The sequence below is a fragment of the Anopheles ziemanni genome, chromosome 3 (assembly GCF_943734765.1).
Source record: "Anopheles ziemanni chromosome 3, idAnoZiCoDA_A2_x.2, whole genome shotgun sequence".
Classification (NCBI taxonomy): domain Eukaryota; kingdom Metazoa; phylum Arthropoda; class Insecta; order Diptera; family Culicidae; genus Anopheles; species Anopheles ziemanni.
In genome coordinates, this window is record NC_080706.1 from 84,461,804 (window position 1) to 84,478,918 (window position 17,115).

Consider the following 17,115-nt stretch of genomic DNA (forward strand, 5'->3'; position numbering starts at 1 on the left):
TTTTCCCGCTCCGCAAGCCAGCGAGCTCCAACGGCGAAGGGGCCATTTTCCATTCATCATAGTGCGAGACGGCACTGCTCGGAAGATATTCACCACTATTACCACCCATCCACCGTCGCCGCAAAAGGCACAGGGAAGTTGAGATTGAGAAAATGCATTGTTCATGTAGACGTCGGTGCCTTAAAAATTTATGCTACCGCATTTTTACTAACCTATTCAATTTCTACCGCCTTTTTTTTGTGATTTTTCTTACATTCTTCTCGATCGAAATTTGTTATACAATGTGATTTCTTTCGAACATTTCGAACCAGGGTTGGGATGGTTCTTTTCCATACACACGCTCTTCCGACACAATGACGAACCGTTTTCCATTTTCCATTCTTAAGCAAAAGTGTGCAATTTTATTGCTGCTCCTCAGGTGGCAAGTAAACCTAATCGATTATCCCTAAATGCCCTCGAAATCAATCACTGCGTGGGTTACCGGGAGTTGGTCGGAGCACACCCATGTCACCCGTACAGAACACTCGGGACACGCGGTGGCGCGTACGGCACGGATCGCAGGATAATAGGTTCCGATGGGGACGTTGCCCGTTGCGGTTCCGCTGTCGCCTCGAGCCGTTCGATTTCACGTTCGATCCACGGCCGGTAGGTGGTCAGGTTGGTGAAGAGATGTGGCGCATGATTGATGTCGGTGGACCACGTGAGCAATCCGCGCACGGTGCGAAACACTCTACCATCGGGCTGTGGCACGTCGCAAATCAGTGGTGAACCGCTATACTCCTGTGAAGTGTTTGCAAACAAGAAGAAAAAACGAGGATATGTTAATTACAATCTGACAAGAGCTTAGTTATCAATATTATTTTAAATAATTTAAAATTAACCATGGTTTAAATTCTAAAATATCGCTTGATTGTTATTGGACTCATTCAAAACCAAATTTAATGTAACTTTGTTAATTGTAAATAAAAGTTTGAATAAAAAACGATAGTGTCAATAAAATAAAAAAATGCTAACCAAAATATAAAAATGATACTAAACAAAAGAAAATAATACCAAATTAAACGACGCCAAGCTACCACAGCTTTAATTTGTGAACGCTAGGTCATGTTTGAACATTTAACGCGAGAAAACTCATTATTATCATCCGCTTTGAAGCAAGAGAAAGTGCCTAATAAGGTTATGTTTCAAGTAACCAACCATCACAATCAATTAACTATTGTAGCAAAGATATTGGTACATTCAATTGTTTCAACAATCTGTACATTGACAAAACCAATGCAGCCATCCAATAGGTTACGTACCGAGGGACTTGGAATAAGAAAACCCATGGTTTGCGGTGCATTTCTCACACATAGTTCCAATTAAGCTGCCATACGCTGGGAAGGAAAAATGCTAACCCAAACCCCAAAACCGCACTGCACATTGGAACCGGGCCATGTCGTTGCATCGGCCACAAAAGCTCCAGCCAGGAACGGGGAATGGAGTAGGAAAAATCCTTAAAACAAACACATTTGTCCTGTTCCCGGTCCGTCCTACTCCGCTGGCACAGTGGCACTGTGTGTGCGGATATTCTGGTCGACAACTTACCACATCGATGCTACGGTTTCGGACCAACCCGTAGCCGGCGCACAGATTTCCATCGTGTTGCAGATACTCCTGGTGCTCGGGCCGGCACTCGGTGGCCGGAAAAATGCTAATATTTGTCGTAACGTAATTAGTACCAGGGGCGGGCAGCATGGCTGGCGGAGGGCTGATGGTGGCCAGGGCACACGAAATCCCACGACGCGATGCAGCGATCGAAACGAAGGCGATGGTCCGGCAAACGGTAATGGAAACCAACCGGGAAAGAGATAGATGTGATAATTGAATAAACGATGTTCTTTCGATGGAATTATTTAATTCAGATTTTAGTCAAACATGACCGCCACCAAACTCAACCGCAACGAATGCTTTAGCGAAGTATTTTTTGGACTGGAAATGACCGGGAAACCCTGAGCAAGCGTGCCGTTCCGTCTTGTATGAAGCTAAGAATTGACCAAAATTCTCATCATGGGTAGGTATTTAAAGTCGTTTGGTGATTTATCCAATTTGAAGAAAAGTTACACGTCTTATAAATGGTTATTTAAGTAGAAAGATATCAAACCAATCAAACATTATTTAGCTTGAATTATGAGGTGAGATAGCTCACATAGTTTAAGCTAATGATTTTGTTTCTCGTTCTGAGTCGACTGTTTATAGCAAATTTATACCACGTGAATACTACGCAAAGCATTGTGTAAAAATGATCTTGACAGTTACTGTGACCGAAAGACGGTGTATTTTAGCTGTTGGTAAAAATCCTCTTTATGTTCCCGGTTTCCCGGTTAGTTAAATACTTGTTTCCAGTAAGATTGCTCTATTTTATCCATATTTGTATTTATACAGAACAGTACAAACAATCATTTGGTGAATAACTGTTTGTAGAAAAAATCGCTTAGACTCGTAAAACATGTAAATGTGTAGGATTAAAATTGTAAAATTTAATTGTAATAGGATTAAATTGTAATTTGTTAAATCTCTCGCATGAAGGAATTATGTCAAATACCGATCGTCTCAAAATTCTAATATAATCGTCTTGACATGGAAGAACTACGGTTACGTTCTGTGAGAAGTTTAATGAATCCATATCTGCGAACATTTAGTTATGTAAATTAACTCTCAAAGATAAACAACCAACACAATTCGAAAGCGAAGCAGTCAAAATTCATCGGAGCAAGAGTTTTTCTGCTCATGTCTGGTTCCACTTATTAACGATTCGAAAGTCATAGAAAGTACACGCTAATGAGGGATACGTTGGCATCTCGCACCAACACACGGGGATCCGGTCTAATTGCAAAGTCAAACCCGAGAAACCCCACCACCGTGGGGAAACCTCAAAATTTCAACCGAAAAACAAACGAAGAAACTTTCCATCTCCGCCAGCCAACGGAAAGGGAAACCACCCGCAACCACGCTCATACTTACGCATCCCCGGTTCGTCCGCCTTCATCGGGTAGCTTCCGCCGGTGGAGCGAAACGATGCGGCAGACAGTGGAGCTGAACGACGCCGCCGGATCCGGCATGGCCTGGTCTATAATTGATGATAAGCAAATAGATGCCGGCACCGGTGTCCATTTCCGCCGCGCTCGGAAAAGTTCCATCTTGGCGGAGTTCCGCCGTCGCCATTCCGGTTCTCCTCCTCCCGTCGTATCGCCCCGCACGCTCACCGTCCACGATCGCAGCGCCCCGGTGCCAATCGGAATTGGAACATTGGTCGACCCGTGCCGGCCAGGTGCCGTCGGTGGTTGTTTGTCTTTCGGGTACGAGCCCAAACCCTCGAGCAGCAGCAACAGAGCCTGTGAATTGTTCATAATTTATTTTAGTACCTGCTGTTCACCGGCCGGTCGCAGTCATCTCGATTCATTTTCATCGCTCATCACTGCAACATTACTGCAGTCGTGTCGTGTCGTCGATGTATTACCTTTATGGGGGCTTCTGCGAAAACATCTGCACATCGAACAAAATGCCGGAAAATTCAATATTCATTAACTGAACGAACATTTGGCACTGTGACGAAAATTTCATCATTGTTGCCAATCATAAAGCTGTCATTTGTATATTCATAGTAAGCTACCACTTGAGCTCATTGGATTCGAATCCTTTGAATGATGTTTAAATTTAAAAAAATACTTAGTGGTTAATAACCACTTAGTATACAAATACAACTGTAAGTACTGAAGATGCGAAAAAAAGCTACTAAGGTTTCTTCTATAAAATCATCATCATATCGTATAGTAAAGGCAATAAGAGCTTATAAGTAACAAATAAAAATGCAAGGGGTTGTAGTAAAAGTATAGCCAATATGTGTTGAATTCATGACCATAGTCAAAAGATTGCTTCAGAGCATTTGATTTTATGCTAACTAAATTTTTGTATGAAACTGGTGAGAGCAACAACTTATTTCGAAGCTTATTTAAACTAAACATAACAAAACAATCTTGTCCACCCCCTCCCCAACACTTATCTCACCATGCTTTCCCATGAATATCGCTTGAATGTAGCAATTAATTTCATCTTTCGCTTCCCGGTTCGAAAGAGCGGAAATGAAAGAATCGTTTGCAAACGTGTTTCGCATCGGATTCCATCTGCCCGTTTCGAAACGAGTGCCAGGCAGGCACTGTGAGGTAAAGGGCGCCTCTCATACCACCGGAGAATGCAGTGTGGCCGGGTGTTTATTGATATTGCACTTCCGCTCACAACAACTTGTCATCGAACAAAAAGGAAGAAATCCGGCACGGAATGCTTCCGGATTACGGTACTGGTCGCTTGGAAAAACAGGCGATCCTTTCAAAGGACCCTACGTGCGCTTGCCAAACAGACCATTGTAGTCAAAGGGAGAAACAAGAGGTTTTAGAACAACAACTTCTGATTTGCCACATTCGTACGGAGCGCAGGCAGAGGAGATGGGGCAGACAGGCAACTGTCACTGAAGACATGTCACTCGGAAGTACTCGTTCGTCCACATTCACGCTCGCATAAAACACATTCCGCACAATCCTCTCGCATATCCTTCATCGGTACACGCAGCCGGAGCCGGAACATCAAACGAAGATCCAAGGGAAGCCGAGCATAGCTGCCCATCCAAAAGAAACAATCATTTGTCAACCGGCCCTAACGAGCCTCCGGCATTGCGGGAATGTTTAGCAAGCCAAAGGAGATTTCCCTTTCTTTTTCCTTCTCGATCCATAATCTTCGGCCCACGTTCTTCACTTAAAAGCCCTGCTAAATGAGAGCTGTCATCTGTCATCGCTGCCGCATACTCCTGTCGCGTTCCGGAGTACTCGACTTTCCCAAAGACATACCACAGTGCAGCGGTACTGCACTTGCTGTAGCACTTTGTATCGTATTGTTACCTACAACATTGTTCTCCAGCCGCTGGAAGGTGGTGGCGAACTGCTCCGGCAGGATGATCCGTCTCACCGGGCGTCCGACGTCCTGCGATTCTGCTCCATCGTTTCCGGCTCCGTTCCAGACGAGCAGCTCTTCCGGCTTCTTGCTGAAAATTTAATTACACAATTCTATGAATGTATCAGTTCCGAGTAAATAGCATGTAAAGTAAATTCAATTGCCTCGAGAGGCAACGGCAGTGGTTGCTGCGTTTTGTTGATAAGATGTCTGATGATTTGATCGGTAGTGGGAATGAATCAGGAATCGGAGAAAAACTGTTGTTCAATTTATAATCAGTTCGAACATGGGTTTTTGTGCTTGAAATTGTGCAAACCATCGTTAAGCAAATTTAAATAATTAATTTTAAATCATTTTGCTTCGATTTTTACTGATGATACCTTTCCTTCTTTTAAACTGTCGGACTTAAAATGGAATGGAAATAATTTACTTTATTTATAAAAAAATCCGTCCTTATTTAAGTTTGTTTATTGTCAATGTAGATAAAGTTTTAATCTAACATTGAACGAAACCCATCTGTGAAATGAAGATTCTCATGGAATTTTTGGTTCTTGGTCCATAAAACAGGACCTAGGAAACGCATCAAAAGAAATTAAAGAAATAATCGGTTTAAAAAGTAAGTAATTTAACTCCTAAAAATTTCATCTGAAAGAGCAGCAACATTTTCCGTTAAAAAGCAGTCTAAGGTTGTACATGAAATGAAAAATTAAAAATCACTCTAACGAATAAAGGCAACCAAACTCGGTTCATGTAGAGAGCATTGGTTTTACACACGTAAATTTTCGATCCCTCTAAACAGAACCTGCTCCCCTTTCCCATCTCACCAACCCACTTTGGCCTAAACAAACTAACAACCTGCAAAACACGTGCTCATTTGTGACTAATGTATACCTTTCATTAGCACTTCAAAAGCGCTCGCGTTTCCGGTACCGATTAGATGAAAACTCTACCCCCCCCCCCCCCCCCCCCCCACCCCCCCACACACACACACACACACACATGGTACTCCCAAATACGCCGGCAAATCATTCGGTACATCGGTTCCGGATCGCGGATGCTTTCGATGGGTTTTCGTTCATTTTACACCCTGGCAAACACGACCACTTGGGACCATGTTTATCCGGCGATAAATGTTCATCAATATGCCCAATTCGAATGGGGAGGATGGATGTTGCGGGAAGATTGGATCGTTCGGTAAACAATCGTGGTGTACGCCTGTGTGTTGCACAAGAAGATCTAATTGAAATATACGATCTCATACTGAAAACCTATGTCTTATACAAGGGCCCCTTATCAGCCAGGCTTGATTTCCACGGATAATACCTTCGGATGACGAGAATGAAGCTTCCGATGGTGAGAAAAAAAAGATAGATAGGACATCAAATAATCCCGCGTTCTGCATTTTTAACTCTGGAAGATGATCTCCATCAGCGAGCGACGTCATGCCGGTACTAATCCAAATACTTTCAATTTTCTCACGACAAAGCCGCCCGGGTCTTTGCGTTGAAATATTGCCGGTTCCGCAGATGGAAACTGATTGCGATACGCACGGTCGAGCCGAGCATCGTTCGTTTTCCCGCCCGAACAAAGCTCATCCACGAGACTCATCGTGCACCAAAAACACCAGAACAAAATCGCACAATTCGTCACCGAAACCAGGGAAACTCGTAACAAGGCGGACGGAAACCCCCGACTAGGGAAGGCAATTCACAAGAAGTATGAGGAAGGGAGAGGTAAAAAAGTGTGCGCACACACACAGGCCGACGCTAAACAACGCACAAGGCATGAGCGATAAGGACTTAGCACAATCATTACTCATCTCTCTATCTCTCGACGCGAAAACGAAACTAATGAGTAACGAGCCGGAGCACTCCGGAGGGGTCGGAGTGGCCCGCAATGAAGACAAAAGAGCTCTAAATTGTAAGACCAGCCCGGGCGGGATGGATGGCGGCCTCCCCGGCGGCCGGCCGGATGGTCCGGTGGAAATGGAAATGGAAGGAAAACATCACCGAAAGCGCGCGCGCTCGTCTAATCAGAAAAAGGATTTCCACCCGTGTACTCGTGAAAAACTCATTTCCTGGCAGGCACAAACGACACAACGATGGCTGGCGGGGTGGCAGGAGAGGGAAGGGTGTGGGGAACGAGTCAACGAACCTCACGAAACCAAGTAGTCGTTCAAGTTTGGGCGAAATGAACGAAAACGAACGAACGAATGCTAAGCTGGCCGGATAAATTCCGAAACACCGAATGCCTTCCCCCATCCTGGACGACCGTTTTCCCGCCGGTTTTCCACTCGAGTGACGAAAGCAAATACCGGCAAAACGGCACAAAATCCACCACCGGCGTGTGTAACGTGGAGGCGCAAACGCGTGAGGGTTAGGTTAGGGAAACAAGTATATTACTTTTAATCAATCATTAGTAAAAGCAGCTTTCATTTGTCTTCGGTTCGAGTATGGGCTCGGGTTTTGGCGGTTTTGCTACCAAATACCCCCCCGACCACTCTCCTTTGTCGTTCGAAGGAAACCCCTGCTCTCACTCATAACCTCACTTTCGGGCACCGGTAGGAGCGGGTGCGGGCGTTTGAGCGAACACGGGCCGACGGGCGACACAAAAGAAGATACAGAAAAAAGCCCCGACAACAAAGTCAACGCCACATGAAGGATGCAGTCCAGACCCGAGTAAGGAGCGCGCCCACCACGCGCTGGGGAAATGGGAAGAAAAATGACGGATATAAATTTTCCTTTTAGCGCAACCATTGTAACCAAACAAACGAAAATAAACATCCACCCTCCGACGCACACTGCGGTGGGAAGGGTGTGTGGGTCGTGAATAAATACAAATAGGAAAAAGAGTTTCATGTTCTTCCCTGCACTCTTCCCCGCCGCCGGCGGACGGTGACGGCTGACAGATTTGCAACCGGACCCAACGTTCACGCCAGCCGGACGTTGGACATTGGATTCGGCGGCCCGGCAAGGGATTCCATTTTTCTGCCCCGGAAAAGTCTCATGCCGGATAGCGGATCTTATCGCCCGAGGAAAAACTCGGTTTTGCGGTTGTGTGGGGAGGGAGGGGGCCGTGAGCTTGATGTGGTCCTGTCACACGGTACATTCATTTCATCGAGCAGCTATCCGACGGGAAACCGAAGGAGATGGATGGATGGGGTCCTCCGTGCGCCCTTTGTTTAATTAATGTGTGTAAGTGGTGGCGCTGGTGGTTGCCTTTGGGGTTTTTGGCGTGCGGTACAAAAACTGCCGAAGCGAGCAGTAAAATCATTATGACCCTCTATAGCTCTATTACACTAATTTCATCATGTTCACATGGGTGGAGTGTCGGAATGCGACTCGGAAGTAAGTGGGATTTGCTTTTTTTTTTTGCTGCGTGAATGTGGAAAATGGCGTTTGGAAAACTAATTTGCAAAGTTCCCGTTGGCCAGCTTGTACACATGAGCATAAATTAATGCTTTGTTTCCCCAATGCCCGTACTTTGAAAACAAAGCCATGGTTTTTGCTGTCTTAAATAATCCTCACCGAGTGAAATGATGGTGCAAAATGAAAATTAAGTTCTTAGGATGGGCGTGTTGTAAATCTCTGTGAGAAAACAAAAAATCTTCGAACTATGAATTTCTTTTTCCCGCTTGGGAAGATAAAAATGAAAACTAACCGTTTCATATCCGTTACCATCCGTTGGCTTCGACGTTAGTCTACGTAAGTGCTCACAAGTGACTTTTATTGCCTCAAGTGGCTCCCTTAAAAAGCATATTACACACTTGACCAGAGCGGCTACGAGTGGCGCAAGTTTAACCCACCGGAACGACCGGGAGAGGGCGAACGCAAGTATACAAACCCAGGCAGGAGCACGGAAGTCCCAGGGCAACGGCAACTTAACCAGGCAAGGCGTTCTTACAAACGACACAAAAGAAATCCCACGGGAGGAAAAAGCGCGAGAGGAATTTTGGGATTCCTGGTGCGAGGGGAAAGAGCAAGTAGATAGATGCAAACAGCATTCTAACACAACCGGGGAACGAACCAACTTCCTCGATTACACGCTATAATTAAAAAAGTTTCAACGCTCTATCATCGCGCACCAAAGTTTAACCCACTCGGGGAAATATTTTAAGGAGTTCTTGGGTGCATGGGTTCTTTTCGCTATTTTTCTCGCTCTCTCGGACCAGTTCTGACCAACCTCAACCACGGAACCGCTTCCCCGGCCGTGGACAGAGGAAGAGGACAATCAACAATTCACGGTACGCAGAAAAACGACTCCTTCCGCGCTTTGTTTGTACGTTTATCTAGTCAGGTTTGGGTGCTTGTCGGTTCACAAATGTGCCCTTCCACACGTTCAATATGAAGTCTCATCGTTTTACTTTTATCGTGTTTTTGTTGCGTTGTACTATACTTGGATTAACCTCAAAATGAAACTGTTGTTTTACTACATCATTACGATTCTTATCAATGACCATGTGATTTCGTTGATTTTATTATTTATTTAAGGTGTGTTTATAATTTATTTCAAGGATGTAGACTTACATTTCAATTATAAAATATTGCTTACACGGTTTGCTGCTTCTATTTTCTATGTTTTCCCTTTATTATGTTTTCTTGCTATTATTTTACTTGATATGTATTTAAAATGCTGACCGTTGCTATCTATTACTGTTTGTGGCAGAATTTTAACTCGTGGTCCGGAAAATTTACTCATCATCGAATCGTGAACAAAGGGGTACTATCACACTGAATATTTAGTTAAAATAAATGCTAGCTGTGTTTAATGATACTTTCAGTGTCCTTACAGTAACTCTCACAACTCTGCGCAAATAAAAATATAGTAGCTTAAGATTCACGAGAGCTCTGTACTGCGACCCCATGCTGGATCGATTGTACAAATAACTTTTGTTAACTTCTCGCTTCAGGAATTTAACTTTTTTTAACGGTATAAGAATTATCTTCCTCCAGTCGGAACATTTTGAGTAAAATGTATGAAGATGCAGAAAACAGGTAATAAATTCCTCAGCTTGCTTACTATTATCAAACATCTTCTGCGAAATCCTCATAAAATCCCCTACGTGATACATGAACCACTCCACGTAGAAATAATTATGACCTGGCGGGAAATGCATCTTCCGTTGATTTCATTTCCGTCGCAGTTCAATTTCAGCTGCCTCCACCCATAACTCCCTGCTCACTTAAACCGGGCACACCATCAAACATTCTAAATCCTGACTCTGGCCGACATATGGCTGAGGGATACGTTAATGTAACATCCACACCGTATTCTCGGATCGGAATCACATCCTCACATCAGCAACGGAACATGCTTTGACTCGAAAGAGCCGCAATCATTCCTGGTACCATTCGAGCCAAGTGCTGTTGAGGACATCCTTGTACCAATGTCGTCCAGACTGCCCTGGACTGTCTGCAAGGTTCGAGCCTCTGTTTTGCCGTCGGCTCATTTCCCACAATGTGGCCGCGTTCGGTCCTTTTGTAGTTCCTTCCGAACGACGTTACAATCTCTCCACTCCCGGGAGGTTCGGTGCCCTTTTGCAGCGTCCGGACCAGCGTGTCCATTTCATTATGTACGATTATGTGGTTTTAAAATCGGTCCTCGGTACTGTTGCACGCTTTCTCCCGCGTACTAGAACCACCCGAGGCACTCGTTGGTGTCTTATTTGGTAAAGGGAATAAAAAAAAGGAGTGGCTCCAGCTCCCTTCGAGCTATGTCACGGTACATTGCCACTTCTCGGATTCAGAATTGCAAACGGTCCTGCAACGATGTACCGCTTTTACTTCGCTTTTGCGAGCAGAAAAGGATAAGCTTGCCAGCTTGCTGTCGAGCATATTTCCCGGAAAAGGTAGCACCCAGCATCCCCATAGGCATCGTGTGCGATGTAACCCATTACTGGGAACACCGTCATCCGGCATAGCGCTCGGCATCGTCGCAACGGGTTCCGAGTTTAGCTCCGTTGTGTCGCAAGAAAGAATAGAAAGTAGAGTGTAATTGGTTGAGAACGAAATGGATCAGAAATATCATTTTAAAATAGTTTGTTTATAACGAAACTTAATCAAACATACCGTAATAGAATTCAAATATTTCTTACTTCTGAAAGCAAAATCAGCAGCAACCAACATCACAAAATCATCTGCATGCCGATATGAAAAGAGCCCTTCAAACAACAATACATACACCATCTGCCGGACGCATCTGCATGCTTCCGGCCAGTGAAAGTGTCCACAAGCCGGACGGTTGTTGCAATAACAGTTTAATTTCCTACGATTTCCTCCTCATCCTGGCAGCAAAACCGGCACCGAACACAACAACAACTCGTATGGCACCAGGTCGGTCAGCCACCGTCGTACACCGATGCTGGTGCAGCGTTCCGGCGAGTGAAAAATTACCCTCACATTCCAACCTGGCTTCAAGTGGCAAAAATCTTCATAACCGTTTTGCAACGATGTACCCAACTACCCGGCACGCTGGCCGGAAAACCGACGGAAATGGACCGCTCCTGCAATGCCACCGGTACACTGCTGCACTACACCTTTGTGTACACCGGACAACCGCAAACCCTTCTCCCTCCCCCCTCCCGCTTACTCGGTGCTCATAAAATGGTACTTACTTTATAACGCAGACTGCAGTTGTTAATATTAAACTCGGATGGATTAAGGCGCCAACGCAGAGTGGATGCTTCGTTTCAATTAAACCGACCCGGTACAGCCAGGGAATTATCGTCCGATTGTTGGAAATTGAAATTTGCTGCAAATAAAAAAAATAGGAAAGGAAGCAATAGAGAACCGGAGCTCAAAATACCATGGATATACCTTCGTTTTTATTTTGTTAGTTGCCTGCAATGGCACCTCTTGCGCTTCTACAGCACCTAAAGCGTGGCCGAGAATATAAATTAGCATTCCCGTGTACAGTTTGTCTGTGTTTTCACCTTTCTTTTTAGTGTGTGTATGTATTTTGGTGATTCACTTTGCGCCAGTATTGTAGGATAGTGAATTTTTTCGGGCTAGGATAAAAGTTCCCGTAGATCAGAGATTCCATGAAAGTTGATACAACGGGTGGCTTTCAGCTTGAAGTAATGAAAAAATATAAGAAACGATGTACAAAGATAGTTGAACTACTCAGCTGTTGAAATCACTAAGCTGACTAGAAAACTGTTGTTTAGGACTCAACTTCAGTGTGTGGTCAGTATTTTTTTTTTTCACAATACTTTTGATTCAAAGAACTTCGAAGTAAAACGCGATGTTTAAGAAACCTTAATTCCGTTATGGAGTATAAAATGGCATAAAAAGAAGGAATATTGAGATGAAGGGAAAGAAAGTAGAGTGAACTGGAAATTCTGCGTGTTGTAGTTCGTTTATATAAAATTTAATTACAAATAAAAACGTTCTTATTGTGGACTTTGGAGATACAAGATCTAAAAAAATAATTTTCTGGAAAATTAAAAATAAAAGAGAAAAAATAAGCCACGTTTAACATGGCGGCTATGAGTTTAACACAAAAAGTAGTCAATTTAAATATTTGGTCACTTTCATCCTGCGCTATCCTTTTGCATTTTGTTCATCTGGTGACAACTCGTGTTCGTTTGACAGACTTTAACGCAGCAAATTAGTTGAACTAAGATTATTGGAACTCTTTAAATTTACTTCATTATTCTTAGAAGTTTTGGAAAATGTGTAGAAAAACGAATACTCGAATGTCAATCTTCATTCAAACATGCTTTCGTTTAAGTTTTTCTGTTTTTTTTTCACACGTGCACGAATATAAAATGGCATGAGAATTTTTGTCTAAACGGAATCGACGACTTCACACACTGAGAGAACATTCAATAAGTCCACTGTTTCATTGAAATGGAGAACGATTGAGATTTCTTAAACGACATTTTTCATCCGTTAACCATAGTATCACTTCTTTGACAGAGAACAAGTTACTATGGAACGATCGCCCGAGGTCCCATTCTTTTGCATCCTTCTCATAACATAAAAATTATTATTAATTAACTCATGATATTTACGATGAAAACGAAACAGAAATGAAATCATCCTTAAACTAAACTCATAGGTCATAAGTTTTATGCTCAACAAAAAAGGGCACGTCATTAGTAAAGCTTGACGGAAGCTATCGTCATTAGTAAAAATTGCATTAACGATTTTCGTGATAGTTACATTGATGTCTCCGTTGCTGCACGACGTACGGTCACGAACGGTTCCCGGTGAAGGTGGATCGGTCGTCCGGTGGTGCGCTGATTCCACCGATTGCACCCTGTTGGGTTGGACCGATGGTGACCGATGAGCCGATGACGTGACGGTGACACTGTTGAACCGCTGCCGGGATGCTGCGTTCGCTGCTGACGCGGACGAGGACGATGATAACGATGATGAAGGCGATGATGTCAGCGACGAAACCACCACATTCTCGAGGGCGGCCGGATCGATCGAGCGGTTAAACTTCTTCTTTCGGCAGCAGTGCTCCCGGCAGGAGGTGTGGATTTTTCTGCCAAAAGTAAGAAACGAACAGGAAAAAAATGAAGAGAGCGAACAAATTATAACAAGCCGCTGCCACTGGCACTGGAAGAACGCCGCGAATGGCCTTGTCGATGGTGGAACTCGTAAAACAACCCAACCAGCCTGGGATGGGTTCCATTTGAAAATTGAGCATGCCAGAGAAAACTCCATACAAAAAAAACCAGCTCTCTCGGACTTAGCCGATTTTTGCGATGCCACTCTCGATGATTGCCATCCGCAGATGCCGCGATAGTGGCGGAGACCCGTCGCTCGCGGACTTAGCCAAATTTTTCGATCCCGCTCTCGAACATAGCCCGCCGCAGATGCCGCGATAGCAAAGGAGCGTCCTTTTTGTGCGATCGAAGGAGCGCGACGATGTGCGTGTGGGTGTTTTTCCCGTTCGCACAGCGCATCTCACACGCAGAGTAACGCATGACACATCGAAGTAAACAAAGCAGCACGGTAAGTTCGCTAAAGTTTTTCGCTGATAATTACATGTTATTTTACATTTCAGCTGCTACAGGACAATATTTCTTATCTTCAATCAACCCTAAATCGATCAACCTACGATTCAGAGCAGTTTGCAACGTAATTTAGCCGCAGTTTGCAACTACATCATCGTGACGAAACCGCACCAGGCGAGATGTAAACAATCTGGTAAGCAATGAAGTGAAAGTGTGTCATCCGAATTATTTTATGATTTCTGGTGTTGTATTTTGTTCTTGCAGTATTACGAACGCAAGCTGCATCTTTACTGATGATTTATTTTGGTTTCATCAATTGCACTTCATTCAGTCACGACGGATTTACTTCAGTATAGCATTCGATTCAAATCGCCATCGGTTTAGGCATGCATCAATGCATAATCCCGCATCGTAAACAGTCAGGTAAGTTGAAAGGAAAGAGTTCTTTATCCGCGATGGATTTCCCCATATCACATTGTGTTCTGTGATGTCAGCAGCGCATCTGGTGTAAGGTTTATATTCTGTGCAAGCAGCGTGATTATCATTCCGGCGGTCTGGTTTCGACTCAGAACACTTGCACGTATCCTGCCCGGTATACATGGACATAGGCATCGTTGCGTTGGATAACGCACCGAAGAAACTTCTTGAAATATGCAGGTGAGTTGTGATGTGTATGTTTGCTAGATCTTATAACATTAGCAATTTGATCATTATGGTGTTTTTACAGCTAATGTCGTTGCGCATCTTTATTACTAGCAACGCAAAAAAGGAATTGCGTTTAGTGGCCATCCAGCCGGATTTTGGTTTGGTGCGTTTGGTGATCAGACGGAAAAACTATACTAGTGGGTGAGTATATTGCTCTCGCTGTTTCAAACAATTAAAAAAGCAATGTGGCGGAGTGTGAAACCAATACTGCTTATCAATAGCAGTTCAGTTTGCAGCAAATTAATGTAATATGAATCTACTTTTCCAGCTGCATTCGATTGAACAGCTTTTTTGCAGATGTATGCTTCCGTAGTGCTAGAGGTACGGCTTTACCGAATAACAGGTGAGATTAATCAAGAGACAAAAAACGATTCGAAGCCGTCGTCCCATATATTAATCCTATTGCTCTGCTTATTTTGAATTTCAGCTGCATCTGCATCTGTTTTGTTCGTCCTGTATTTTTCTCATAACGAAGGCGTTTGTATCAACTTGCAGTCAACATTAACATGTACGAAATGTAACGTTTTTTAACAACAGAGGAAACAGGTACATGGTTGCTTGCATCAGAAGTAACCTTTCGGAATCAAGTAGGTAAATAAAATAAGTAATGAAATTGTTTTATTCTTAATAGTTAGTTAATAAGCTTTGGTTTAATGTTATCATTCTTTTGTTCTAGCTACACTTCAAGTGGCACGATGTGTTTAATTTTCTCTAGTTTTACTTCCTTGGTTGGCTTCAGTTTCATGAAAAGCATCTTCGGCGACATTACAGTACATCGGAATATTTCCGGAAATTATTTAGGTAAGTCATCTTCTAAAAGACGTATTGGAATAATACCATACATATGCCGTAGGATACGGGAAAGTGTATTTCCGATTTTATATATTCACTAAAATTATTGAAACATTTTAGATAACCCGGAATTCATCAAACGTCCTCCACTTCAATGCATGATGCTGATGTCTACTGCTTTCAACAACACCGCCAGTAGCATAACTGGTAAACGGAAAGATCATCTGGTAAGCTGATATTCTATTATTTAAAACATTTGAGGTAATAGCTTTGAAAACTTAACAGTTTTTAATATTAATTTGATTCTTAACTTAATGCAACAGTTTTATTACAAAAAATCGAGTCTATGTGATAATATAATATTAGATAAGAAAAATCAACATAAGATTCTTATACCTAAAAGATGAATTAACACATAATTAGCAATAATATCAACTCGATTACGATTCTTTAAGGCAAATTATTATTTATCCTTTTTTTATTTTACATTCCAGACTCGAATCATGATCATCACTGCATTTGATAGAGATCGTAAATCTTGTGTGTTCACCAAAAAAATGGTAAATAAAATGAAAACCAAGCAAAAATAATTTTCGTTCATCGTATTTATTCGGCGCACGGGCTGTGACGTCACAGCCAAGCGTCGGAGTGAAAGAAACAAATACACCGCGAGGAAAAGTAACTCAAGGCACTGGGGTTCTCGCGCGCTCACCACTGAAATAGCCCGCGAAGACGCTGCTATCGCGGGGAGTTGTCGCTGCCGGCTATTATTTGCAGATAGCCGGCTATAACCCGCTCAACTCGAGTTTATAGCATTCAAATGGGTAGTTGGGAAAAGAGTACAACTCGCTAGTGGGAACCCATTCCATCATCATTAAACGCCCATAAATGGTTAATTGCACGCATTATCTCAGCCTTGCAGCCACCGTGGCGCTATCGGGCGATCCAGATTGATCCCGTGCGGCAGGGCGTTTGTAAGTTGGGTCTAGGGATGCGTTCAGGACGAGTCCATTCCTTCCTCACCCGGCAAACAGGCGAATGGGAAGGAGGGGGGATGGAAGCCCTAAGTGGCTCCTTGAAGTTCCCACCGTTGGCCGAGCACTTCTATTTAATTATCTAGCGTGTCGCGGCACATATTGACACTTGACTTCGCCCATCGGGGCGAACTCCTTCACCGTCGAGTGCCATGCTCTTGGCCGCACGGGCAAGGAATGTGCGAACATGCACAATTAGCAATTGTAGCACAACACGCCGCCAAAGTGTTTGTCTGTGTGTCCTTGCCCGGACCGTGCCGATGAACCGCGGGCTGCGTAATGCAATGCAACCGGAGCACCAGGATGCTGACTGCCGGGCCACATGTTGTGCATTATCGCCCCACACACTCGCACTCACACCACTGCTTGCGTCTCCGCCTGTCATAGGAAAGGCCATTAAATTCAATATAAAATTCATCCAACGTTCGTTAGCGCGGACATCGGCCATCTTGACCGTGGAAGAGATTGCCGTCGGGAAGGACCCGGGGGAAGTATTCGGTGCGATAATGATGTTAAACAACGATTAGCTGTAATGGTAGGGGTGGTTCTAGGGGCCGCCGGACACTGCAAGAAACAGTAATTTTGAGAACAATCTACACGCCAACACTAATGCGACATAAACGTTCATCAACG

General features: G+C 43.7%; 1 protein-coding gene across 1 annotated transcript in view; it reads right to left on the minus strand.

The window, feature by feature from the left end:
- Positions 1–507: 507 nt before the first annotated feature.
- Positions 508–17,115, minus strand: part of LOC131285669 (uncharacterized) — a 37,269-nt gene continuing 20,661 nt past the window's right edge. Inside the window, exons 3-8 of the mRNA XM_058314527.1 lie at positions 13,149–13,476; positions 11,597–11,733; positions 4,936–5,074; positions 3,004–3,374; positions 1,588–1,750; positions 508–780 (exon numbers count right to left, since the gene is read on the minus strand). Coding sequence (XP_058170510.1) covers positions 508–780; positions 1,588–1,750; positions 3,004–3,374; positions 4,936–5,074; positions 11,597–11,733; positions 13,149–13,476 — 1,411 coding nt within the window. The remainder of the gene's footprint in view (positions 781–1,587; positions 1,751–3,003; positions 3,375–4,935; positions 5,075–11,596; positions 11,734–13,148; positions 13,477–17,115) is intronic.